At 37.9% G+C, this 27,216-nt stretch overlaps 4 protein-coding genes across 5 annotated transcripts; all 4 read right to left on the bottom strand.

The window, feature by feature from the left end:
- Nucleotides 1-3,234: 3,234 nt before the first annotated feature.
- On the bottom strand, nucleotides 3,235-5,296 carry LOC131356429 (cornifelin homolog B-like). Its single transcript, XM_058395454.1, has 4 exons — nucleotides 5,256-5,296; nucleotides 4,791-4,905; nucleotides 4,484-4,638; nucleotides 3,235-3,999 (listed from the first exon to the last, which is right to left on the bottom strand). Exons 2-4 carry the CDS (start codon nucleotides 4,891-4,893, stop codon nucleotides 3,874-3,876), a joined length of 384 nt encoding a protein of 127 aa, XP_058251437.1. The 5' UTR covers nucleotides 4,894-4,905; nucleotides 5,256-5,296; the 3' UTR covers nucleotides 3,235-3,873.
- Nucleotides 5,297-6,795: 1,499 nt separating this feature from the next.
- LOC131356449 (PLAC8-like protein 1) lies at nucleotides 6,796-8,428 on the bottom strand. The gene is made up of 4 exons (XM_058395500.1): nucleotides 8,294-8,428; nucleotides 7,939-8,052; nucleotides 7,548-7,702; nucleotides 6,796-7,237 (listed from the first exon to the last, which is right to left on the bottom strand). The coding sequence occupies exons 2-4, from the start codon at nucleotides 8,039-8,041 to the stop codon at nucleotides 7,118-7,120; spliced, it is 378 nt and encodes a 125-aa protein (XP_058251483.1). The 5' UTR covers nucleotides 8,042-8,052; nucleotides 8,294-8,428; the 3' UTR covers nucleotides 6,796-7,117.
- Nucleotides 8,429-10,684: 2,256 nt separating this feature from the next.
- LOC131355572 (cornifelin homolog B-like) lies at nucleotides 10,685-15,305 on the bottom strand. Its single transcript, XM_058393937.1, has 4 exons — nucleotides 15,147-15,305; nucleotides 13,708-13,821; nucleotides 12,287-12,441; nucleotides 10,685-11,529 (listed from the first exon to the last, which is right to left on the bottom strand). The coding sequence occupies exons 2-4, from the start codon at nucleotides 13,814-13,816 to the stop codon at nucleotides 11,407-11,409; spliced, it is 387 nt and encodes a 128-aa protein (XP_058249920.1). The 5' UTR covers nucleotides 13,817-13,821; nucleotides 15,147-15,305; the 3' UTR covers nucleotides 10,685-11,406.
- Nucleotides 15,306-16,923: 1,618 nt separating this feature from the next.
- Nucleotides 16,924-25,633, bottom strand: LOC131355665 (cornifelin homolog B-like). Of its 2 annotated transcripts, none has more exons than XM_058394079.1 (3): nucleotides 25,432-25,633; nucleotides 25,153-25,307; nucleotides 16,924-17,574 (listed from the first exon to the last, which is right to left on the bottom strand). In XM_058394079.1, the coding sequence occupies exons 1-3, from the start codon at nucleotides 25,538-25,540 to the stop codon at nucleotides 17,389-17,391; spliced, it is 450 nt and encodes a 149-aa protein (XP_058250062.1). In that variant the 5' UTR covers nucleotides 25,541-25,633; the 3' UTR covers nucleotides 16,924-17,388. The 2 variants fall into 2 exon arrangements, with proteins under 2 accessions (XP_058250062.1, XP_058250061.1); XM_058394078.1 differs by lacking the exon at nucleotides 16,924-17,574 and adding an exon at nucleotides 18,064-18,385.
- Between the last annotated feature and the right edge of the window lie 1,583 nt (nucleotides 25,634-27,216).

Below are 27,216 nucleotides of genomic sequence, written 5' to 3'. Positions count from 1 at the left end.
CATGCCTTCCTACTAAATAACAAGGAGAGTGTTCGTGGAAATGCCAAAGGGAACTCTGGGAACTCAGGATTCTTGGTGGCTTCTGCTGTGCACTAGACAGATCCCCCACTAGAGACTCAAAAACTTAGTCACTAACAGAGAAAGAATGATGGGAATTTATAAGGAGGTTAAGTAGGAAGAAGATAGAGTTTCACAAAGGAAAAAGGTAGAGCTATAACAAAACTCTGAAAAACACAATTATTGTGTGTGTGTGTGTGTGTTTTCTTCTTTATGGCTATTTTTATTGCCATGGTGAGAAGTATCGGAGAGGAGAGGAGCCAAAAGAAAAACAAAAGCTGGTTTCATAGTCATTGTAAAGCCAATCTGTGAGTCAGTCCTTGGGCCTTATCACCAAGCTCCAGCTTCCTCTCCCTCTCTCTGTATTGCTCCTTTCTACTCATATCAAGCAGGTACAACAATTTCCTGCTGTGTGGAATACAAACCGGTAGTAGAACTGGATATCCCTAAGGATTACACTATTGTAGCTCCTAATGGTTTGAATTATTCCGAAGACCTGTGATGTTGGCATGCCCAAGTCATACACTTGACCATTTTTATGTGTTTTCAAATATAATTTACAATATCATAAAGTCAAGGTAACATTTAACTGTTTTATACGAAGAAACATTTGCCGTTTTGCACATCAAATATTCAGTCTCACACTTACATATACTCTATGTACCAAATTACAAAAGGAATCACATATATTGAAATGAGAGTTGATTTTTTGCAAAAGTCAAATAAATAGGCAGTACTAAAATGTTTATAAGGAACAAACACACATGAAATTTTGTTAATTATTGTTTACTAAGTTGCATGTTCTTTTATTTAAGCCAAATTGTCTTTAAAACACAGGTTATAGCCTTGTTATCTGTTTAATTATTACCATAATATATTAACAGGCGAAGAAAATCCTTATAAGCTGATACACAAATGACATATAAAAAATTTGGCCTGGGCTAACGCATCTAGCAATGCTCACATCTTTGGGGGGGATAACTGAAATAGGATATCTGATATTTACTGAATAACCTCTTTTGTGTTTTGCCTGTAATTTATAGTGACTGGCTGTTCATTTATAGTTCATTGAAAAGAATAAATGCTGTAAAATTAAATGAGCAGTTTGTAATTTTTTTTTACTATAGGTGCAAAATAAAATTGCAATGGATACAGTGAATATCACTCTATTTTATTTTTTCCCTTTGCCCCAATCAATCCATCCTCTTTATTTGTTAATGCTCTTAATGCTCAGGCTTTATCCCACACTTCATCACACATAGTTAGTGGTTACATCCGACTGAGTGATGATCACGGTAGCTTGGGATGGCAAAACAGCCGTGCGATTGGCCGTGACCACAGGAGGAGATACAATGTGCGCTGCCTGGGCATTGACGTTAATGCAGGGAGCGCAGCATTTCTTTATCTCCCAGGCTATCTGGCACCAAGAGTACACATTGCAGAAGGTGGAGTACAGACAATCAGTTGCCAGATCAAACTAAAAAGAAGAACACAAGAACACAGATTGTTCATTGTTAATGAACATAAATGTATGTGTCTGGCACTGCAGATTATTATTTTTCTTAATTTCTCTTTGGTTTTGACGATACATTCATTTTGACTTTGATTCCAGTAGCAGGAATCACAATACCAAAAAAAAAAATCAACTTTTACCACAGTAGGTAAGTTTACATACTCGATCGCTGATTTACATGATTGCCTGAAAGTAGTTAAACTTTATATTCAAGTTAAACTGCAACAAAAATTGCAATTCTAGTTCATGGTCTATGTATCTGTAGTTTCAGATCTCTGCACTGAATGTGTTCTTATGTAAAATGTTCAGAATCTTATATTAATGCTGCATTCCCTTCAAATGCAAAAAACAAACAAACCAGACACAAACAAACAAACAAACAAACAAACAAACAAACATATTTCCCACCTTCTACCAGGGAAATCTGTTTTCCCAATAAGTTGGGATCACAAGTTGGAATTTTAAGAACATTCTGATATCCCTGACATAGGAAGTGACATCAGGAGTGAAGTATAGTGAAGACGTCTCATGCAGCATCACAAGGTAGTGAAACATGTTTGAGGAAACACAAAACTGTCTTATTCTGCATGCATGAGTGCACAACTGCTGTCTAGTGTTGTCTAGTGTTATTGTGAATGACAGAAGAAGAAGAAGAAGAGAGAGAGAGAGAGGCACAGACAGCCAGACAGAGAGACAGAAATTATGTTATTTCTCTCACCCTGAAACCACAAATTTGCTTTCTTGGCTCTGAGCCAGAGATGACTATGGCACCATCGAGATTTGTACTTGCGATTTGACTGGGCGCCACTCTGGAGACAATATCTGCTTTTTCTTTCAAGATTCCAGTTTCCTCCCACATCACAAAACATGCAGATCAGCGAGTGAGTTTGTGAAGAGTACGTAGTGTACATATCTTTCCATTCAAGATAGAGTCCAATGCTTGGTGTGACCGGTAAGCTCTTACTGAGGATAAAAAAGAAATGTGGACTGAGATTATATCTTTGACCTATAAACAATGCATGCATACTTAAAATAATAGGTCAAATTCTTCAAGGTTTGCTTTGTCTCTTAAAGGTCCCATGAAGAGCACTTTCAGAAAAGCTTCCTGTATTAAGAAGCATATGTCAAAAAAGTGACACACATGGCATGGATGCCTGTGCTCTACTAGCTGGGATTAACAGGAAGAAGTGGTCTGAGGATGCTGAAGTACCACACTTGCTGTAAAAACAGCCATTGTACTGTTTCAAAGCTAAAAATCTAAAATGCGAAGAGGAAGATGCAAGCGTGTGTCTGTGTTTTGCTTTTTCCCCAATATCAATTTGTGTAAAGTATCGGTTTGTAGTTACTCAAATTGGTAGCTCAGGTTACTATAAACCACACACAGTGTGAATGTAAATAAGCCCTCCCCATTATCCACAAATGAAACATTTACATTACAAGAGCTACACAGTGTATTGACTGAAAAACCTGAAATGCTATCCTTTTTGCGGCAACCTCCTAGGTGTTACTCCAACTGAATGTGTCTCTACTTTAGCCTCATAATAAGAAAGCAAATTGTCTTTGAATATGAGCAAAGAGTAAAGGTTTTACCGATCCCCACTCCTCAGTGTTTTGCAAAATAAAGGTTCTGAACTGTCATCCACACACCAGCAACTGTCCATTCATTTTTCGAGAAGTTTATTGATATAATTATTTCAAAAGCACACATTTACATCATTCAAAGCAAAATTTCACTGGAATCTTTATACACAAACTTCTGTTATTAGTTCCTTACATGCTTCAGTGACGATGATGAAGCAGATATGCCATAAAGTAGGAGTACACAGTACAATAGTAGCTATGCAATCATCATTACATTTAAAAAATCATTATGGAAAAAAAACAAAAAATCCTAGTGAAATGTAGTAAATTTAAATTAGAATAAATTTTGTAATGGTCATGTTAAAGATCACCGTAGTAAATGTATTAGTATGTTACATTTCTGTACATGGTTATAGGTGTTATCTGATCAGTCTTCATATGTGAGCAGCATTCCTCACCACTCCTCAAGCTGATGCCGAACAGCGATTAGACAGCATGCCACTCCCCTATCAGACTGAAAACAGCTTCTGAATCAGTGTGTATGGCAGGAAGCAGTGATCGATACTCCAGATTTCACCAGGGTACACAAGCATTCAAGATTAGTTGTGGAACAAGGCACAGGTAACGCTAGGTAGAGACGCAGACTTTACTTGCTGATGACGGTAATGGTGATGGTAAGGATAAGGGTTTATTGATGATGATGATGATGATGATGTGGGTGTTTAGCCTGTTGGCCTGTTGTTCAGCAGTGTAACAGGATGAAGTCTGGCCTTCATCTCACGTCTGATTTGACACCAGCTGCATGGGCCGCAGAAGAAAGTATACACGCAGTCGTTGCAAATAGTGTCCTGAGAACAGATTAAGAAAAGTTTTCAGAATAAAATTACAATAAAAATCAGTCTTCATGCACCTTCTTTGTTCATTTATTATTATTATTATTATTATTATTATTATTATTAGTAGTAGTAGTAGTAGTAGTAGTAATAGTAATAGTAATAGTAGTAGTAGTAGTAGTAGTACTCCTACTACAACTACTACTAATAATAATAGTTTTCAACTGCCTAAATCACTACTACTACTACTAATAATAATAATAAATGAACAAAGAAGGTTCACATTATTATTATTATTATTATTATTATTATTATTACTACAACTACTACTAATAATACTAGTTTTCAGCTGCCTAAATCACTACTACTACTATTACTACTACTAATAATAATAGTTTTCAACTGCCTAAATCATCACAATAAACCTAGATGGTGTCTAAGCATTTAAAATAGTGAATTAAGGTTCACTAGCTAGAGAGATAAAAAAAAATGTATTTACCGTAATGCCATAGCGTTTGCGTGTTGATACCCTCATAGACAGAGTAGCTGGTGGGATGAGGCCGAATATATCCAGCAGAGGGAGGCAGAGACATTCACCATGATCTCGAGCTGTGATGCAGGCGAAGCAAGGAAAGCACCACACCGAGAAACAGCCTGGAAACACCAACACCAGACAGAGAGAGAGTTTTAGAGCTCTCCAATGAGCTGTACTGACTATATTATGTGAATGATCTGCAATACATGATCTAACATTTAGAAATAAAATGCTATCTTTATATCGAGTAGTTACTGTCTAACAAACTCACATTCGTTGACGTTATCACACTCGCAGATGCTGGTGGTCCACTGGTCCGAACCAGGTGCCACTGCAATTGGCCTCGGCTGCTGGATTACCATCTTAGTAGCCATAGTGAAGATTTTCTGACAATAAAAACCACAACAAAAAATTACTTAAGGCATCTTAAAAATGATTCAGTGCTGCATTAATCTTTTCTGCAATTAAATAGTTTTTAATAGTTTTAAAAAATTCAGGAAAAGTGATCTTTAATGAAAGAAAAAAAAATAAATAAATAAATAAATAAATAAATAAATAAATAAATAGCTAGTAGTAGTAGTAATACTAGAATCACAGATAAAAAGAAAACAATAAAAGCATAAGGTTTCTGTGAAGTTGTAAGCAACTGTTGCAAAGTTAAATAAAAACACACTGAGATCTATTTCCCTAAAGTGTCTCCCTTATTGCTCAGGTTTGCAGCCTTCTGCCAACTTACCTTCAAGTCGAATCCCAAGAGACGAGTGACAGGTGATTGTTGACTGGGCCACTTTATTTAGGCAAAAAGGGCGGCGCCGAGGAATGCCATGATGTAATTTCCTATTTCACGCAAAAGGGTCAACGCAGAGACACGCAGACGTGTGAACACACTTGCCTCCTTGACACGCACACATATACATACGCACGTCCTCCAGGATGCTTATCACAGAAAAGACTCTGCATGACTGGTTGAGCCAGACAGGTGCACATTGGTGATGCAAATTCGGAAAAATGCCATATCAATAGATTGAGCAGATCACAGTGTACTTTCTCTGAACCTCTAACTCCCTGAGATGGTTTTGCACGTCTGCAAAGTACTTTTTCAATAAAGTGTCAGTGTGATCTTATGCTGAAGGTGTGCTTTCAAAGCAGTAAAGACAAAAAAAACAAAGCATTCGGCATTTGCATAGTCGGGAATCCTTTCAGTGCTAGTTTTTGTTTATGTAATTTAAAGTTAATGGGAAATAATTGCAGGGCCCGTCTTTATCACAAATAAGATTAAGCAGCTGAATCATTTTGTGAAACTGTTTATCACATTGATCAAGCTGAAGAAACTCTGATTACATACTTGTAAGACATAGTTGTATGAACAGTACAGCACAATCTGAGGGTAGAGCTGAGCACATTCAGTATTATCTTGATTACTGGAGTACATTCTGTGAATATGCATTTTTTTTCAGGGATGTTTATGTCTTTTAACCAGCACATATTTTCAGGCTTAGTACATGTTCTTCATTATTTTCAGGAGCGCTCATATCTTAGTCCATTTTCTTATTTTATTTTATTTCAAAATGGAATGAAATAACATTTAGAAACCAGCTGCATACTGTATTAGACCTACAACTTGCATGTGCTTTGAATTTGTACCAAACCATGTCATAACTGCCTTTGTTTCTGGAAAATAAGTCTAGATTTATGCCTAGATGGCTGTAACCTTGATGTGATGGTTAAAGCTCACAGCAGGTGACATCATCAGGTTAGAAGTGCATGCAATCATTATGAGAACACGGAGCACACATGACCTTCTCAGGCCCTGGAAAGCACCAAGTAGAAGTTTCTGCTCTCTCTCCCTCCCTCTCTCTCTCTCTCTCTCTCCTTCTCTCTCTCTCTCTCTCTCTATCTTAAATTAAGAAAGCTGACTAAGACTCAGTATTACCCAAGGTTGTCCCAAACTGCTGATATTATTATACACCCATTCCAGTTAACATACAAGAGCTGCCACAACCTTGCTCTGGGAGAAATATTAGACTGCTGATATTTTTGTTGTAGAGGTTTTTATAATATTTTCCCTAGTTGTTAAAAGGTTTAAATTAATTAATTTATTTTTTGCAACTTTATTAGACACACACCCCCACACACACACATATATATATTTTGAATCTTAGAGCACTTAGCTTTTTATTAGATTTTTATATTGTGATGTGAAAGAGGCACAGACAAGAAAAGGAATAGTTTCTGACAATATTTTATTCATGTTTGTGTACATATTTTAATACAAATTCAAAGTTTAAGAACCAGAACAGTTAACAAAAGTGCTGATTGAGTAAATATTACACAGACAAAAATGGCTATGGAAATGCTAATATAAAATAATAATCACATCACTATAAATACAAAGGGGCCCTGAACATTTTTTTTTTTTTTTACAGATTTTTCTTTCTCATAATGTAAACGTCTTCATACATGAGCATTTTGACTGACACATATCAGACTTGAGCCCCAAGCAAAAGATGAACAAAAAAGTCTCTGTTGTCTCTTGGATGATTCTGAAAGTGTTAAAATTCCTCTGATGTAGGAAATCATGATGATGACCATGGATGATTATTTCCTTCTCTGGAAGCTTGTGATAGGATGGTGACGGGACTTCATCTCTCGCCTTATTTGGCACCAGGAGCATGGACCACAGCAGCAGGCGTACACGCAGTCGTTGCATATGGTGTCCTGGTGAAACGGCAATGCAGCATAATACATTAATAATCTATAAACATTCAAATGCAATGTTGGCTGAGGTACTTCATTACCTCAGTGGCTTAATTTTCAAAAACTTTTCATTGATATAAAATTCCACAAATTATTTCACATTACGCACACACGATTTAATCAATAATTAGAAGTAATTGTTGATTATTTATGATGTATTGGATGAAAAGAGTCAGAAGAGTACTGTAGCTAATCCTGACCTCTGTACCAAATGAGATAATAAATAGTTGAAAAATAAACGGTGACGGCAGAATGTCTGAAGTATATTTACCTCGATGCCATAGGTGAGTCTGGTAGACACTCTCATGGCCATGGTAATGGGTGGGATGAGTCCCCAGCACTCTAGCAGAGGTAGGCACAAACACTCGCCATGGTCCTTGGCTGTGATGCAGTTGAAGATGGGGTAACACCAGAATGCGAAGCAACCTGGACACACACATAGTACATAGCTCACTATGTAGCAAAGAATTCTGCATAACTTGCATGAATGTCCACAAGAGTTCACTTCATATACTGTGTAAAAACAGTAAATCCTGCTTTATTATTCAGTGAAATGTATATAAATAAAAGGTATGTAGTAAGGAGTTTAAGTCTGAGAGGTAGTGGCAAATTCAGGTTGGAATTCCGACAGAAAATCTTAAAGAAACAGCTTTTAAACTCACAGTCACAGATGCTGTCACACTCGCAGATGCCACTAGACCACTGTTCCCCACTTGGAGTGATTACAACCGGCTTGGGCTGATCGATGACCATCTTGGTCGCCATAGTATAGTAGTCTAAAATACAAAAATATGATAAGACTATGATAACACTAAGCGAATACTAACTTATCTGTCACCTGGAAAGTTGGATTTTTATTAATTTTTTATTGATAAATAATCATTATTTATTTTTTTCATTAATAAATGATCAAGCAGCCAAATAAAAAAAAGCTTACATGCAACCATTTAAGGCAATGTGTAGCAAAATCAGATAATTATTCATTCTTATTATATAAATGTCTTTCTAGAGTCCTACCTTACTGGTGTGCTGAGCTGGAGGAGACAGGTCTGGCAGACAAAGATGAAAACAAGTGTCTGAACTCTGAAGAAAAGGTATGTGTGGTTTTATATGACTGGCAGCACACACACACACACGTACACATGCACAGCCTCACATATGTGCTTACGTTCAACAAAGTGTGTCTTCACAAGATTATTATCAAAACATCCCTCCTTTGTAACAAACCAGGTTGGATGAGTACATACCCTTAAGCTTTTATCAGCAGATGTGGAGATGTGCATGTTTCTCTGACATGCTACTTAATTGTACCATGTGTAGCCGAAAGTAATACATACCTGCGAAATAAATCAACAAATCAATAAACCACCAAATATTAGTAATCTATATGCATTACATATGTGAGGTACACTTGAATGTGTTTGTTTAAAAGGTATTTCTTCTCTTTATTTAAGTTTGACTGAGTGTGGGAAAATTGTAATAATGTCTCTGAAATAGAATTAAAAATAATAATATTAAAATTGTGGTAACTGTACATTTAAAGAAAACCTTGTTTAAGTGCCTTAAAAATGAAATTAGTAGATATGTGGGTGAGATAAATCTGAACACACTATTCTCGAAAGTGTTAAATGCTCAAAAAATGTACTTGAAAGGTATTTTCCTATGGAATTTTCTTTTCCTTTTTTCTCACCAGTACCTTACACAACCTGTCTGAACTGATGATTTGTACCTAGAATGTCAGTCTTGGCAAAGAGGTTGAATAAACCACATAATCACATAGTTTCCTTGTAATGAAAGAGTGTCCACTTTCTAGCTACATAAAGTTTGGCATGCTGTAGATAACAGTTGGGTGGGAGTTCAGCTCTGCCTCACCTCACTGCTTCTGTTTGCAAGAGGATCCGGCTGCTGTTGAGGGAGGTTTTAAAGTCAGACAGTGGCTTCTGTCTCTACATCATGTAAACATGAACAACGTGAAGCCATTAGACAGGACAGTGGTAGCTCAGTGGTTAAGTGTCAAATGCCATAAATGTTAAGATGATGGTCCACTGCTTGGAAGGTTGGTTTGGAAGGTTTAAATCCCAGTGCTGCCACTATTGGGCCCTTGAGCAAGGACCATAAGCCTCAACTAAGCAGTCAGATGTCCACCTAATGGCAGAAATGTGAATGTATTGGAATGTTGCATTATGTCTATTGTTATATGAATATTAAATAGATTATAATTCAGTTCTAGTGTCTGAATGTTTTCTTCTTCATGAATAAGTAGGTTAGTTAAGGTGGTCAGATGTGTGACCAGAGAAATATTTTTTTCATTTCATTTCATTGTCTGTACCGCTTATCTGATCTATCCTCAGGTCACGAGGAGCCTGTGCCTGTGCCTGTATCTCAGGCATCAAGGCAGGATACACCCTGGATGGAGTGCCAACCCATCGCAGGGCACACACACACACTCACTCTCATTCACTCACACACACTACGGGCAATTTAGAGACTCCAATCAGCCTAGAAGCATGTCTTTGGACTGTGGGAGGAAACCGGAGCACCCGGAGGAAACCCACCAAGCACAGGGAGAACATGCAAACTCCACACATACACACAGTGAGCAGGAGCGCGACTCAAACCCAGGATGCTGGAGGTGTGAGGCGAACGTTCTAACCACATTTTTATATTTGTATCTGCATTGAATTGGATAAACATAACAATGAACATGATTAAAATGAAAGTCTTAATGTGTTAAGAAAGTTATAGCTACATTTTTTCGCACAACTCTTACTAGGCTTTGTGATAAATAATAACACCAGTCGCTTAAATAGAGCGACTTTACAATGGTTTATTTCTCATCACTGACATGACCGTATCTTAAACAGATGTGTTGTGAAGGAGGCTCCACTTAGTGGATATATAAAGTATGACATACTGTAGATTAAATTGGGAATGCTGGTGAGAATGTTTCCTCCAGCTTCATGGGTAATGCTATGGCATTATCTCGTGAGAAACTAAAAAGGTATAAACTAAAAGGAATGGAACACTTAGTGTATATGTGTATGAGTGTTCAGGTATATTGAATAGTGATATGGAAATATTCTATATATATATATCTATATATATCTATTGTCTTTCTATATGAATAGTTCAATAAGGTTATTTTATATGTAATAACAAAAACAAACGAAACCCCCCCAATTAAAAAAACTACAACCGCACACTTATAGTCCATGCCTTATCTTACATACTGTATACTCAATAAAGTTGACTCTAAGTCTGACTCAGAGTGCATTTTTTATCCATTCTATGTGGAAAACATATAACATAAGATACCTATGAAAAAGTGTCGCTTAGTGCTACAGTCCATGCCATTATTACTAAACATGATACACATGATCAGAGACAATTTAAAAGCCATACATTTATTTATTGATTACAGAATTCAATGTTATACAGGCTCTATAAGTCATGTATGATTATTGCACCTGTGCTTTTGAAGAATGTACAGAAAAGTCACTCTGCCATGAGTAATATTTTACAGTACTGTCTAACCAAGTGAACAAATGTGCTGAATTATATGGTCTGCTAAATGATGTAATACAGTACTTTGCCATATATATGGTTTGCAATGAAAAATGTACAATACTTACAGTAACTAGGGTACAACTATCTATCTATCTATCTATCTATCTATCTATCTATCTATCTATCTATCTATCTATCTATCTATCTATCTATCTATCTATCTATCTATCTATCTATCTATCTCTATGGACTGCCATTTAAGATTACACCCAGAGAGAGTAACTATTTATTTTACACAAGTAAGTTTCTAGCCCTGAAACATTAATTTCAATCAGTCAGATTTCCTCCACCACTTTCACAGAACTGGAAACAGATACAAAAACATAGGAGTCCAATCTAAGGATCCTTTTCTAGGTATACAGCATTAGTGTGCAAACACCTCCCTCTAGTGTTTAGATCAGATACCAACAGAATGAACTGAGAAAACCAGATTACATTTCAGTACATATAGAGCCAATGCTTTATCTTCAACGATTATACACATATTATTATTGTTTATTTTTGTATGTAAGTGATGTCATTTATGCCATGCAGTATTTGTTAATGATCTTGTCGTTGAGTCTTCATCTTGCTCGAGAGTTTATAAATGTGATGGAATGACCACGTAGTTTCATCTCTCGTGACATTTGGCACCATACGCAGGGAAGGCAGAAGAATGAATAGAGGCAGTCATTGCACATAGATCCCTGGGGGAAGAAAGAGGGATGATTGTTAATGTAAGGCATAAAATAATACAATATAAACAGATTGTTTGACAGTAGTGGACACAATTGTATTTATGAGTATTTATGCTCCACTACCCCCTGTGTACTCACTCCACTGCTTCATCATTACCTCCTACCTGCTTAATTCTCATTCTTTACTTTTATTTATGTCCTGTCAACACTGTGTGTCGTACAGGTATCTTGCTATAAACATCTCTTTGACTTGTTTTCTCTCCCAGTGTACACAGTGAAAAGGATTTCTCCAAGTATAACAGTTGGTTACAAAAGATGTGGTTATTATAACAAAATGTTTGGAAGGTGTGCCAAAAGAAAGACTTTTTTGTCATCTTACACCAAACCTAAGGGCCTGGAGCATGCTAGATGCTACTGGAAACTTTTCACTAAAATTGGGTTTTCTGAGTCAGATAGAAATGGAGCAGTCTTTTATTAAAACAAGGGAAGACTGGAAGCTAAGACCATGCAGCCCTTAGCAGTGCATGATCAAGTAAAAAAAAAAACAAAACAGTAATTTTGCTATTTGGTCTCTCTCTCTCTCTGTCTGTCTGTCTGTCTGTCTGTCTGTCTGTCTGTCTCTCTCTGTCTGTCTGTCTGTCTGTCTCTCTCTCTCTCTCTCTCTGCCTGTCTCTCTCTCTCTCTCTCTCTCTCTCTCTCGCTTTGAAGAAAAATGACTCCTGTGCCCAGTAGGTGGCGATAAACCATCACTTCATTTTGTCCTAACCTCAATGCCATAGCGCTCGCGCATTTTTGCCCTCATGCCCAGGGTAATTGGGGGAATCAAGCCAAAACCGTCGAGCAGTGGTAGACACAAACACTCGCCAAACTTCCTCGACGTACTGCAGGCGAAACAGGGGAAACACCAAAAGGCGAAACAACCTGTGAACACAAAAACAGGGTCAGAGAAATATAGGGAAAGTCAAACATGACCAATAAGGGACTGCTTAAATGGAGAGGTTTAGAGCATTGTACATTATATCACAAGTATTGCCTAATACGTTAATACTATTATATTGTCTGTAATAAGAATAGAATAAGAATAACCATGAAATTAAATGGAACGACTACAAAATGTGACTGTCTATGGAATATTATTAGCACAGCTAATGGGTTCATTAAAAACAGGTTCCTCAGAGCAGTGAAAATTCATTCCTTCTTATCCTCACCAGCTACTAGCTAGTTATATATAACAGGCTGAAGTGCTTAACTTGGTAGACTGTACCACTTTATCTGCACCTAATTTCTTGAATATGTTGATAAATACCTGCTATGAGGTTTTTTCTAATCACATTCTTGTTGTGTTAATTTCTTGAAAACAGCTCATCGACAGTGTAGCATTAGAATTCAGTCTGACCAAATGAACAAATGTGCCAAATATCTATTACACCCAGAGAAAGCAACTATTGGGAACAGATACATAAACATAGGAGTCCAATCTAGGGATCCTTTATGCGGCATTAGTATGCAAACACCTCCCGCTAGTGTTTAGGTCAGATACCAACAGTAACAGTGTAGCATTAGACTTCAGAAATTTTCTCTTGGACCAGTTTGAGTAGGTGAAGTGATCTAGCTGGAATATTCAGCAGGAAGAAGTAGGAAGTTACCGAGATAGTCTTTCACATAACTGGTGGTCCAATTTCACTTCTTTCAAAATATGTCATGTTGTTATGTCCTATGTAGATATCCATCTTAAAGCTGTAACTCTTTATCTGTGTCTATTGTAGAATTTCTATTAGAAAGGTTAAATCTGCGTTACGATGTTAGATGTTGCCACCCTTCCTGCCATTTTCTTTGGTGTTCATTGCTAATTTTCACTCACAGCTAACAAATATTTCTACTTCAGTCCTGATGTAGGACCAAATGTGCCAACTGTCCTCTTTCTTATACATAAGCTCACAGACAACTTGGTTTGGCTAGCATCAAATTTGATTCATAGTCTGTTTGTCGTATTTCAAAGGAGAATAGTCAGAGGTTGTTATCTCTTGAACTAATGTCCTTTATGTGTCATGTGAGACTTGTTATTTTAAGTATACATGTTTCTAATCCTGTACCTGTAATACAGGACTAGACAATGCGGGCCTTGGATTTTAAAAAAATCTATAATTATTACAATGTAAATGGAAACATTTATGTAGAATGACTCACACTCTGCCATATTTTCACAGCAGTCACAGATTCCTGTACCCCACTGATTGGAGTATGATGCAGTCGTCGTCACGATAGGCTGAGGTTGCTGCACGACCATCTTCGCCATGATGTCTGTGTACACATGCACGCACACACACACACACACACACACACACACACACACACACACACAGAGTGACAATTTAATCCTAATGTGAGAAAGCAATTGCAAAGCATTATTGGTATTAAGGTCATGACAATTATTTTTCAGTTTCTGCATCTATATGTCTGTATCTGATCTACATGTCTACGTCTAAATTGTAGTAATAAAGATGTCAGAATCAGTGGTGATATGTGATTTCTTTCAGAATCAGTGGTGATAAGTTTGTTTTACTATTTCTTGTCCACTCACATCCAATGTTTTATCTGAAAGTTAGGGACATTGATGAAACCTTTAAGACCCATCCACTTTACACAATAATTTCATGCATTCACATTTATATTTATGATATTTGGCAGACGCCCTTACCCAGAACGACTTACATTCTTCTAATTTAAACAACTGAGCAATTAAAAGGTTAATCAGCCTCTAGCAATCTTTTTTCCTGATATCATTTTAACAAGTTATGTGGCATTAAGACGCACACATCTGTTTATTCTATAACATTTTAAATCATACAATGATTTCTTTTATTTGTCAATACTCTGAAGTACATGGTTTTATCTTGAGGACATGACAAATAATTGACATTCCCACAAAGTCTTGTATTCTCAGTGACGCGAACATTTGCTAATAGCATTTTAAAGATCTAGATTTTTGGATTTGTAATTTATAATCAGATGAAGAATCACTGCATAAATAAATGCTAGTGTCTTGCAGTAGTGGTGTTTTTTTCTATTAAGAAAAATATCATTGTAATCAAATAGCTGTGGGAAACACACACCTTAAGTAAGAAACTGTCAGATTTCTTTATCATGATGTATTGCCCTGCTGGTGTATTATCACATGATGACTGTAAGACAGGTCCTAAGATTTATCAGCTACAATCTGACATTTTATTCCAATGATTATAAAGCAGTTAATGTATACCCATAATTATTAACTTATTCACAGTTTATTGACTTGAAGTCACAGATATGCTACTTACTGTAAATCTACAGATATGAACTAATATCTCTGATGTTTACCTTTTCCTATATTAAAAAAGCAAGATAAAAAAAAGAAAAAAAGAAAAGAATCGCTACTACTATACCTGAAGCTATGTGTAAATCAAAGAAGACACCCATAGACTATAATATGGAGAAAAATGGTTAAACCTAGATGCCTAAAGTGTTCTTTTTTTGCCCCCAGGGTGAAATTTTAATGTATTTAACTTTAACTATTCAAAGAAGAGGATCATATTCTAAGGGTAAATTGATTATGAGTAAGCACGCATGTAGCTCATGTAGCCACTCACCTGTGTAAAGTGCTGCAGGGTCAAGACGTGAGTTGGTCGCACTGAGAAACTGACCGCTCTTTGAGACTTGAGAGTACTGATAAGGTAGGGGCTACCTTCACACCTCAGGTTTTGTGCTACCGGTCTAGCTAGTCAGGCGAGAGTGTTATGTAAATGTCACGTCTAGTGTAAAAATGGGCTTGTTTATTTTGTGTCATTAGTTTCATCCGGTTCTTGTTTGGCCTGGATTTAGTTAAGGATACCTTTACAGAATGCTCTGATTGGGGTTCATAAACTTTTTTTTTATTTTTTGTTAACACACGTTCCACATCCTACATCATGAATACGCTTTTCTTTCTTTATATTGTTGGCTTTGAACATTCATAAGACGCAGTATCCACAACAAGCTTACTATGTAGACCACATTTTTAGATCTTTATTTAGACCACTTTAGTTAGATCACACTATTTATGACTAGGTACTGTGATGGGAACTCAGTGATTGAATGATGGACTCCTGCTCAGAAAATTGTGAGTTTAAATCCCAGGATCACCATTTTGCAAGTGCAAGTGGGTCCGTAAGTATCTCTGTATAAAGGTGTCTTTCAAATGGTCTAAATATAAAGGTACTCTTTATAGACCAGGCAGGTTCATCCAGTTTGGGTGAGTCCTGTTCTTGACTAACAGGAGTGGAACCTGATGTGGTGTTCATCATGTTTGTGGACTTTCTGTCACCTCAAAACGTTCTGGTGATACTTATTTCATCAATTAAATGTTGAACCACTGCTCACTGGTTGCTTTTCACACCATTCTCTGTTTCCTTTAGAGAGGTGAAAATCAGCAGTTTATGAAATACTCCAACTAGCCCATCTGGCACCAACAACCAGCCACAGTTCATGTCACAGAGATCACATTTCCTTCCATTCTGATGTTTGATGTAAATATCAGCTGAAGGCCTTGACCTGTATCTGGATCTCCATCAGTGAAAATTTAATGCTGTCAACAAATTAGACTTCATGTTAAAACAAGAATGAATTTTCTGATCACTTTTTGACCATAAATTACAGTTATAGAAAGGAATTATTTATAATCACTCTACCTGGTGTCACCCAGATGAGGATGGGTTCCCTTACCTCACAAGGTTTCTTCCTCATATCGTCTCAGGGAGATTTTTTCTTGCCACCATCTTCTCTGTCTTGCTCATTAGGGAAAAGTGAATACATTTAAAATGTGTATCTTGAATTTATATTTTCCTCTGTCACTGCTTTATGACAATATCTAAACAAAAAAAATAAAGCGGCCAGCTTGTGTATGTTAAATTATCAAATCAAATTTGATTTGTCAGAAGGTGTTGATTACATTACTATAACAGCAACACTGACAGTATATGGATGTATGGATTATATATGTAGAGACTCCACATAATATCATGTTTTTTTCTTATTTAAACTTGCTCTGGTAATGCTTCATATAAGCTAAAGTTTATTTAACATTTCTGAGACAGTGTCAGTGTTTTTGAGGTGAAGCTGTTCATATTTTCCCCCTGCGGGGAAAGTCTTCAGGACTTTTCAGTTTTTCTTACAAGCTGCACTTTTTCTTTGAATTTGTATTTGGCTTAAGTGAGAGAGTGAGAGAAAAGATAAATAGAGAGTGAGAGAGTGAGAGAAAAGAAAGTGAGAGGCTGGTATTATGGAAGACATAATGGGAGCTTTAAACAATATATATATATCAGACATTAAACAACATGTAGAAAATGGAGGGAGTACTTATGGAATAAATTCATCATTCATCGATTCATCAGACTTTTTTAATAGTCTTCAAGTCATGTTCTTACAATTGATTTTACCATAACAAACAAATCTGCTGAAGTATTCATACAGAAACAACAGTTACACAACAGATACAAAGAAAATGTAAATGGAACAGAAGTAAAAAAAAAAAGAATATATATATAATAAGATGGAAAAAATACATAAATGTGTAAAACACCAAAGGTTAACATGGCACAGTCAGGACTTTGGCATATACAGAAAGACAGCATTCTTTGAAATTCAGTAGGGAAAAGTTCACAACTAGTTTTCTCAAGGATAAATTGTGCAAATTTTTGGACTCTGACAAATCCCCCCCAAAATTTGTGTTTACTTTAGTGTGACACTTTTTCTACTCAGGTGAACTGGACAGACCAGATATACAGTAACAGACCGTCCATTCACTGGGTTCCTAATCTCTGCTACGATCAATAAACATCCAAGAGCCATTGACTTCTATACAAGGTGAGCGTTAGACAGATGGAAGAGTGGCACATGCCATCTTTTAGATGAGGAAGAAGAATATGATGAAGTCTGGGCATTGGACAGGGCAGCTGCTCTTCTCTTAATCTCTCGAGAAATCTGACACCAGGACAGAGGATAACAACAGCAGCCATAGAAACAATCGCTATAGACACTGCCCTAAAAGAGACAGGAAGAGTAAAAGTAAGAGAGAGATGAAGAAGCAGAGAGGGAGAGACAGGAAGTGGGAGGATAATGACATGTAAAGGGCAAATGTGGGAGGTCACTGATGGTAATTATGATTGTGCCTTGTGTAACTCTACCGGTATCTGACAAATGAATCTAGAAGATTCATGAAGATTTCAGTCTGATTTCATTATTCAGAATCACTCTCCACACAACACTTTTTAAGTGATGTATCTACTGTTGCTTAGTATTGTTGTGCTATAGCTGATTAGTCAGTGTGTGTATACTGTATATCTGATTCAATGTAATGATTTGAGGTGTTGACAGTCAGAAGGTGCTGTGACAATAATGTTGGCGGTGATTCCAATCACAGGATCATATTAATGCGCTGGTTCTAATACCTATCTCTTCTATAATGACAGCTCATTCATTAGAACTCATATGGCAGGAAAAAACATAACATAATCACTGATATAGTGATACTTTATTTAAAGAACCCCCCCCCCCACGTTTAAGGATATAATCTGTAGGTGTAGTAAAAGTTTAGCAAATTTTAAGCACAAAATCTCTTGAGAAATGGGACATTTCAGACAAAAGTTCTTCATCAGCTGAGCAAGCAAGTGCTCCTGAGGAAAAACAAGTAAATATTCAAAAAGCATGCACAGGTTGCCAAAACAAAAACATCCAGTTCATGGGGCTCCGAGATGAGTTCATTCTCCTTATATTTCCTCAGTTCATGCTTCCCAAAGAGCAAATGCATCAGTGATGTCAATGCTTTGTCCAGTTCTGTTGAAGGGTTTTTCCACTGAAAAGGAGAACTCCATTATTCTGAATTTCATGTCTTTATTCTCAGCTAATAATAGTGAGTTCCTCTAAAAAAGTGAGGAAGCACCTTATATTGAACAAAGACAAAGAGACCATGTCGGGAATGTGAGGGCGTGAGGCGAGAATACACAATGGCAATTTTTATGACTAAGGATTTCCTGAAAATGTTCTACCTTATGCATGACCTGGATTACTGACACTGGACCTCATTTATTAAACTGGTTATGAATGTTTATGAGTGTTTATACCCATAAAAAATGTGTGGTCCATAAAATTTCCCATAAATTTGTATCTTCACCCTAAACTCTAATCCATTTTAAGTCAAATAAGAATAGTTGTTTGATTAAGATGAAATGCTGGTGTATAAAAGGAGGATGAGCGAGTCTCTGCAGACGCTAGCTGTATTAATATTACTAGAAGAATTAGCACATGATGCCCTTAGGAGGCAACAGATATTAAGAAACCAACATGATTTTTTTTTAAAGGATGAAAGCAGGCTTGGAAGTCAGTTCTGTTTGCCAAGGCATCTGTTCAGTTTTATAAAGCAGTGTCATGGTATCAGAGAAACTCTGATTAATTAGCATTTAATTAGATTAATTAGTCAATTAGCAGTAATACTTGTGTTTACTGTCAAACAAGTTTTTTTGGCCTCATATCGCACTGGATGGAAGACACCGAATAAACCTACTTAATTTCTCTCGATATTTTTTCAGGTGCTATGACTGTTTTTTTTATTCTTGTACATGTGTTTTATTCAACTTCTGCCTTTAACTCTTCTTTTTTGCCCATTTAGTAGCAATTGTGCACTTTTCCCTCTGTAAACATAACCATTTGATGGAGTTTTGTGGGCAAAAATGCAAATCTGCAGTAATGTGAATGTGCCTGGTAATTTACAAGTGATAAATAAATGAATGAATGAATGAATTAATGAATAAATGAGTGAATAAATAAATAAATAAATAAATAAATAAATAAATAAATAAATAAATAAATAAATAAATAAATGCGTATATCCAGCATGTTTTTGGTTTTGTTTAGTGTAGGAAAACATTTACACTTCCCTGAAGTTTTCCTTGTTCTGTATAACTGCTTTGAGACAATGTCTATGTAATTAAATTAATATATTTAAATTAAATAATATTTATATAAATAAATAAAATAAAATTGAATTGAATTGAATTGAATCGGACTATACACGTCTAAGACAGAGAGAATTCCTCTAGTGCAAATTTATCATTCTACTAATAAATAAGTGGCTGAAATTATTCTTAAAATACTTACGAACTAGTCACAATGATCCCGAGACCTTTTTCAGTTTTAACTACCATTCCTCTCCAACAGACCCATCTGTCATGAGTGATCAGCCTAACAGCAACCACTCAACTTAAACACACTAAAATTTAAGCTGTTCTCCTTGTAGTTTATTAACAAAGCTACTACAATTACAGGCCTTGAAGGATCAGTTTTTGTCACTCTTCACTCCTAATGCATCTCTGCAATATTTGCTGCTGTACTGTAGCTAGGAGAAACCAAGAGGAGACCAGGTCATCATCATTACTGTCATATCTTTTGTCTGAAGCTTCCTGTTTGCCTAGAGATCTTTGTGTACTTTGCTCAACCTTTACCACATCTCTATGCAGTACAAAACACTGTTAGAGAAACAGGAAGTTCATCAGCTGACCTTCATCAGCTGTGCAGGCAAAGTGTCTTTGTATAAAGCTGTATATATGTACACACACCTCCACTTTCTACCAAATGTCTACATACCTTTATGATGAAATGAGCTACCAACAAGACATAAAGTCATTAGGATTCTCAGCTGTGAATTTATAAGATATTATGAGAAATATTTGCCTCAACAGTTGTCTCCGTGTTTTGTTTCTTTTTAGCAGTGTTTAAATCCTTCTGGTGAACTTTGAAGATCGCTCCAGGATCTCTCCCGGGATATACACTATATTGCCAAAAGTATTCGCTCACCCATCCAAATAATCCGAATCAGGTGTTCCAATCACTTCCATGGCCACAGGTGTATAAAATCAAGCACCTAGGCATACAGACTGTTTTTACAAACATTTGTGAAAGAATGGGTCGCTCTCAGGAGCTCAGTGAATTCCAGCGTGGAACTGTGATAGGATGCCACCTGTGCAACAAATCCAGTCGTGACATTTCCTCGCTCCTAAATATTCCACAGTCAACTGTCAGCTGTATTATAAGAACGTGGAAGTGTTTGGGAATGACAGCAACTCAGCCACGAAGTGGTAGGCCACGTAAACTGATGGAGCGGGGTCAGCGGATGCTGAGGTGCATAGTGCGAAGAGGTCGCCAACTTTCTGCAGAGTCAATTGCTACAGACCTCCAAACTTCATGTGGCCTTCAGATTAGCTCAAGAACAGTGCGCAGAGAGCTTCATGGAATGGGTTTCCATGGCCGAGCAGCTGCATCCAAGCCATACATCACCAAGTGCAATGCAAAGCGTCGGATGCAGTGGTGTAAAGCACGCCGCCACTGGACTCTAGAGCAGTGGAGACGCGTTCTCTGGAGTGACGAATCGCGCTTCTCCATCTGGCAATCTGATGGACGAGTCTGGGTTTGGCGGTTGCCAGGAGAACAGTACTTGTCTGACTGCATTGTACCAAGTGTAAAGTTTGGTGGAGGGGGGATTATGGTGTGGGGTTGTTTTTCAGGAGCTGGGCTTGGCCCCTTAGTTCCAGTGAAAGGAACTCTGAATGCTTCAGCATACCAAGACATTTTGGACAATTCCATGCTCCCAACTTTGTGGGAACAGTTTGGAGCTGGCCCCTTCCTCTTCCAACATGACTGTGCACCAGTGCACAAAGCAAGGTCCATAAAGACATGGATGACAGAGTCTGGTGTGGATGAACTTGACTGGCCTGCACAGAGTCCTGACCTCAACCCGATAGAACACCTTTGGGATGAATTAGAGCGGAGACTGAGAGCCAGGCCTTCTTGTCCAACATCAGTGTGTGACCTCACAAATGCGCTTCTGGAAGAATGGTCAAAAATTCCCATAAACACATTCCTAAACCTTGTGGACAGTCTTCCCAGAAGAGTTGAAGCTGTTATAGCTGCAAAGGGTGGACCGACGTCATATTGAACCCTATGGTTTAGGAATGGGATGTCACTTAAGTTCATATGCGAGTCAAGGCAGGTGAGTGAATACTTTTGGCAATATAGTGTATATAGTCCTTATCAGATCATGTCTGGAGTCTGAGTGGATCTTGATAAAAATCCCACTGTTTTTTGTTGATTGTTTTCATTCATTTGTCTAACAGAACTGGCGATAACCACAGCTGGGAGCTGCCAACACTACCTGTTTGTGTTTTTCAGAATTTTTTAATGATTTGTATTTAGATTTAGATTAGTGCCCTGGTATCATATCTTTTTTGTGTGTGCTCTAGAGATCAAAACACTTTGCATCCCAAAAAAAGTGCAAAATAATCTGACAATTGCAAAAAAAAATAAAAAAATCTCAGAAAATAACTGATCTCACAAGTTTACATTCAATGATCTACACTGACCAGGCATAACATTATGACCACCTGCCTAATATTGTGTTGGTCCCTCTTTGGCTGCCAAAACCGCATTAACTTCTTCAGCAGTTTGAGCAACAGTAGCTCGTCTGTTGGATCGGATCACACGGGCCAGCCTTCTCTCCCCACGTGCATCAATGAGCCTTGACCCTGTCACCGGTTCACCACTGTTCCTTCCTTGGACCACTTTTGATGAATACTGACCACTGCAGACTGGGAACACCCCACAAGAGCTGCAGTTTTGGAGATGCTCTGATCCAGATGTCTAGGCATCACAATCTGGCCCTTTGTCAAACTCGCTCAAATCCTTACGTTTGTCCATTTCTCCTGCTTCTAACACATCAACTTTGAGGACAAAATGTTCACATGCTGCCTAATATATCCCACCCACTAACAGGTGCCATGATGAGGAGATCATCAGTATTAGTCACTTCACCTCTCACTGATCATAATATTATGGCTGATCGGTGTATATGAGTCACACCTTAATGAGATTTTTCTTTTGAAGTGAATGGCACCTTTACGGTTACGGTCCACTAATTAACCCTCTAAAGAGGAAGGATGTGACAAAGTGAAATTTCCTCCTGCTGTATTTTTTAACAAGGAGTTTGCTTTAGGGGATAAGTTGGCTTAGCTCCATTTAGAAGGTGTATTGTCAAATTAAAGTCTAATGTTTATGTTTTTGTTTGCATGCATGCATATGTAGAAAAAAAACTAAGAAGAAATATTAAATTAATGTTAAACTATGAGCACGAACCTAAAACCCTGAATTCGAAAGTGGCGTGTGCACTCAAGGTTTTACTTTTTTTTTTGTTTGTTTGGGTTTTTGCTTACGCCCACTTGAGAGTCAGGTGAGTCATGGTGAATCTCTCGAGTGACCTCATACATTGTGTATATACTGTGTTTGGAGAACTTGTGCCGTTAAACCGTTTTCCTTCAGTCACCATGGCAAGTGATAAAGTGCGAAGAATTTGTGGGAAATGTTGTATGCTAAAGCAAGCTTTTCAAAACAACAGCATCCAGTTACGTTTCTTTATATCTGATACCTTTAATCCCGTATAAAATATCACAGTATTACATAAATGCTTAAAATCATACTATGATTGTCTTACACCGATCATGCATAACATTATGACCACCTGCCTAATATAGTGTTTGTCCGCTTTTTGCTGCCAAAACAACCCTGACCCATTAAGGCATGGACTTCACTGTGCTGTGGTATCTGGCACCAAGATGTTAGCAGCGGATCCTTTAAGTCCTGTAAGTTGTGAGGTGGGGTCTCCATGGGGTCCACCTCCCAACGTAAGGGACTTAAGGGATACCTACAGGACTCAAAGGATGCATACAAGACTTAAAGGGCACTTTTGCACTAACAGGAGCTATGATGAGGAGATAATCAGTGTTATTTACTTCACCTGTCAGTGCTCATAATGTTATGCCTGATCAGTGTACTTCTCTTATTGACTTATGTTTCTAAAATCTGAATTCAACTTGCAGCTATTTACAAATTATTAAAAAAAAAAAGTTGTATCCTTTACAGTAAATGTAAATATACAGAATATGTTTGAGGTTATCTGTATAGAGTTTCCCTACCCTTACTGAGGTTGTGTGTGTATGTGTGTGATTTGGCCCTTGGCTGACTTTGTCCTCTAACCCCTATCCTGCTGCTCATAGTGTTATTGAATGCTGGGATGATGTGCTGCTCTGTTGAGATTATAGGCGCTTGAGGTGCTCTTATCAGCCCTTAGCGTGTAAGATGTTTATCTGAATGTGTTTTCTTTTCCAAATGGCATGAAGAGTTTAGAAACTCACTCTAGATCTGGCCTCTAGTTATGTGTCAAAGTTTTGTCTAGCAAGTATATTTCTGCTGACCTTAAACATGTACACTATATTGCCAAAAGTATTCGCTCACCCATCCAAATAATCAGAATCAGGTGTTCCAATCACTTCCATGACCACAGGTGTATAAAATCAAGCACCTAGGCATGCAGACTGTTTTTACAAACATTTGTGAAAGAATGGGTCGCTCTCAGGAGCTCAGTGAATTCCAGCGTGGAACTGTGATAGGATGCCACCTGTGCAACAAATCCAGTCGTGAAATTTCCTCGCTCCTAAATATTCCACAGTCAACTGTCAGCTGTATTATAAGAACGTGGAAGTGTTTGGGAACGACAGCAACTCAGCCACGAAGTGGTAGGCCACGTAAACTGACGGAGCGGGGTCAGCGGATGCTGAGGCGCATAGTGCGAAGAGGTCGCCAACTTACTGCAGAGTCAATCGCTACAGACCTCCAAACTTCATGTGGCCTTCAGATTAGCTCAAGAACAGTGCGCCGAGAGCTTCATGGAATGGGTTTCCATGGCCGAGCAGCTGCATCCAAGCCATACATCACCAAGTGCAATGCAAAGCGTCGGATGCAGTGGTGTAAAGCACGCCGCCACTGGACTCTAGAGCAGTGGAGACGCGTTCTCTGGAGTGACGAATTGCGCTTCTCCATCTGGCAATCTGATGGACGAGTCTGGGTTTGGCGGTTGCCAGGAGAACGGTACTTGTCTGACTGCATTGTGCCAAGTGTAATGTTTGGTGGAGGGGGGATTATGGTGTGGGGTTGTTTTTCAGGAGCTGGACTTGGCCCCTTAGTTCCAGTGAAAGGAACTCTGAATGCTTCAGCATACCAAGACATTTTGGACAATTCCATGCTCCCAACTTTGTGGGAACAGTTTGGAGCTGGCCCCTTCCTCTTCCAACATGACTGTGCACCAGTGACCAAAGCAAGGTCCATAAAGACATGGATGACAGAGTCTGGTGTGGATGAACTTGACTGGCCTGCACAGAGTCCTGACCTCAACCCGACAGAACACCTTTGGGATGAATTAGAGCGGAGACTGAGAGCCAGGCCTTCTCGTCCAACATCAGTGTGTGACCTCACAAATGCGCTTCTGGAAGAATGGTCAAAAATTCCCATAAACACACTCCTAAACCTTGTGGACAGTCTTCCCAGAAGAGTTGAAGCTGTTATAGCTGCAAAGGGTGGAACGACGTCATATTGAACCCTATGGTTTAGGAATGGGATGTCACTTAATTTCATATGAGAGTCAAGGCAGGTGAGTGAATACTTTTGGCAATATAGTGTATATACATATATGGTTACGTAAATAGTAATGTATATCAGTGAGTGTGTGAAAGTGTGTGTTACCTCTATGCCATAGCGTTCTCTTACTGCAGCACGCATAGCGAGGGACGCTGGAGGCACACAGCTCACGCAGTCCAGCAGAGGCAAACACACACATCCTCCTGCAGCTCTGCTTGTCTTACATGCAAACACAGGCAAACACCAGAGAGCAAAGCAACCTACTCAGAGACACACAGTCATGTACACGAGCACCTACACACAACTATAATCACATCATCAGCACAGATGACTTTGTGAATGTTTCCCAATTTATATCTACATAAGAAGAGGACGTGTACTCACAGTCGCTCATGTCCCCATAACATTCACATAGTCCTGTGCTCCACTGACCATCAGAAACTGGACCAGGCTGAGACCGTACCACTGTCAGCTCTACAGGGAGTCTTTCCATGTTCAAGTCTAGTCCTAGAAGCACAGATATTCAGCTTCAAATGTCCTCACTTTATGCTACAATATACAACATACCTTTCTAGTAGAACCTTCTCTCTTCTCACAATAGAGTGTGTGACCATGTGGTCTGTGTATACTATAAACAGTAAACAGACACCTATCATGATGCGTCAGCTCAGGGTTCAAGCTAATCGCTGAGCAAGTCTTTTATATAGATATATCTATAAAACATAGCAACTAACAGTACTTAGATTAAATCTGACTGTTTAAGACAGCTGTGGGGTCCACAGGGGGGCGCCAATGGTAGTAATGTTTGTTTCTGACAGTTTATTAAATCATTATTTGGCCAAATATTGAAAAGCAGTATGTGAGAGCGTCAGAGGGTGAAGGCTGGCCCGTGTGATCCGATCCAACAGACGAGCTACTGTTGCTCAAATTGCTGAAGAAGTTAATGCTGGTTCTGATCGAAAGGTGTCAGAATACACAGTGCAGGACGGGTCAGGGCTGTTTTGGCAGCAAAAGGAGGATCAACACATTATTAGGCAGGTGATCATAATGTTATGCTTGATTGTTGTATAAAGCTGACACGCTTTTGACTGACAGGTTTCTTTCCATTCCCATATTATGAGAAGCCTTTACCTGAGTCGCTTAGACTGCTCTAGATCACAGATCACTTTGAGAAACCATCATGCATTTCTATACACTGCTTATGACAATCCACTTTTACTGCTTAGATAGATTTTTAAAATCTACCAGAATCTACCAGTTATAAAATTCAGCTGTGTTTTTTTTATTACTCTCCCTTGACACTGTGTAAGGATTTTTCGAGAAGATGTAAAAGTACTAAAAGTAACTAAACATTTGTAAATTTTAGTTTACTGTATGTCTAATAATAAGTATGCTTAATTTGTTTAAACTATTTATTAGATTTTTGGTTGGAAATGAAAGGTTTAAAATCCTTTAACAGCTCAAGAAAACCTGCGTTCATTAACAAAAAACAAATATTATATATGTGAAAGTTATATCAGAGCAAGTCCTGCTCCATATCTGGTGTAATATGTGACAGAATTTTCAAAGGGCCTTGACAGAAAATGTGCAGCCTAGCTCTTAGATTTACATATGTAAATCTGCTCATGGTAGTGAATATTAAATGAGCTGCTCTTCCAGCTTTATTTCTATATATGGACTACATGGAGTGGAAACGGGTTTGGCTATATGATCCTTTTCACACTTCATTGAGCTTTAATGGACTTTTCTTCCATAAAGCCGTGCTGAATTCTTAACGACCAGCTCTAAACATTCAAGCTCACATGCAACCATTCAAACAGCCATAGAGTGAGAGTATTTCCTCATCTTCACACAATACACAAACATAGAGGTCAGTCAGAGCGTCATAAGCCTCCAGGAGCTGTACTGATCATGCTTTCAGATAGAAATCATTATGCATGAGAGAAATGCCATGGTTCTGAAGCAGTGTGTTTTTAACCATGTGGAAACAAACGTGTAGAAACGTGACGAATATGTGTTGGCTAGAATCAGGCAAAAACAAACATCATCTCTATAATCACTATATCAGTGTTTCTCAACATCCTGTTTAGGAATTTATGAAAGAAAGGAGATAAGCATGTTTTATTTGGCATTTATCATATGTTTAATCAAAACATCTGTAATTATAGC

Source organism: Hemibagrus wyckioides, linkage group LG07 (assembly GCF_019097595.1).
Source record: "Hemibagrus wyckioides isolate EC202008001 linkage group LG07, SWU_Hwy_1.0, whole genome shotgun sequence".
NCBI classification, from domain to species: domain Eukaryota; kingdom Metazoa; phylum Chordata; class Actinopteri; order Siluriformes; family Bagridae; genus Hemibagrus; species Hemibagrus wyckioides.
This window is presented reverse-complemented; position numbering and strand designations above follow the sequence as displayed.

Excerpts from the sequence above, each read along its gene's own strand:
- LOC131356429 (XM_058395454.1), bottom strand. The coding sequence starts at position 4,893 with ATGGCTACTAAGATGGTAATCCAGCAGCCGAGGCCAATTGCAGTGGCA. Across the intron at positions 4,639-4,790 it reads GTGTGATAACGTCAACGAAT|GCTGTTTCTCGGTGTGGTGC; the intron begins GTGAGTTTGTTA and ends TGGTGTTTCCAG. Across the intron at positions 4,000-4,483 it reads GCAAACGCTATGGCATTACG|GACACTATTTGCAACGACTG; the intron begins GTAAATACATTT and ends ATCTGTTCTCAG.
- LOC131356449 (XM_058395500.1), bottom strand. The coding sequence starts at position 8,041 with ATGGCGACCAAGATGGTCATCGATCAGCCCAAGCCGGTTGTAATCACT. Across the intron at positions 7,703-7,938 it reads GTGTGACAGCATCTGTGACT|GTTGCTTCGCATTCTGGTGT; the intron begins GTGAGTTTAAAA and ends GTGTGTGTCCAG. Across the intron at positions 7,238-7,547 it reads GACTCACCTATGGCATCGAG|GACACCATATGCAACGACTG; the intron begins GTAAATATACTT and ends CCGTTTCACCAG.
- LOC131355572 (XM_058393937.1), bottom strand. The coding sequence starts at position 13,816 with ATGGCGAAGATGGTCGTGCAGCAACCTCAGCCTATCGTGACGACGACT. Across the intron at positions 12,442-13,707 it reads CTGTGAAAATATGGCAGAGT|GTTGTTTCGCCTTTTGGTGT; the intron begins GTGAGTCATTCT and ends TTGTGTTCACAG. Across the intron at positions 11,530-12,286 it reads GCGAGCGCTATGGCATTGAG|GGATCTATGTGCAATGACTG; the intron begins GTTAGGACAAAA and ends TTCTTCCCCCAG.
- LOC131355665 (XM_058394078.1), bottom strand. The coding sequence starts at position 25,540 with ATGGAAAGACTCCCTGTAGAGCTGACAGTGGTACGGTCTCAGCCTGGT. Across the intron at positions 25,308-25,431 it reads TTATGGGGACATGAGCGACT|GTTGCTTTGCTCTCTGGTGT; the intron begins GTGAGTACACGT and ends GTCTCTGAGTAG. Across the intron at positions 18,386-25,152 it reads GAGAACGCTATGGCATAGAG|TGGAAAAACCCTTCAACAGA; the intron begins GTAACACACACT and ends TCTCCTTTTCAG.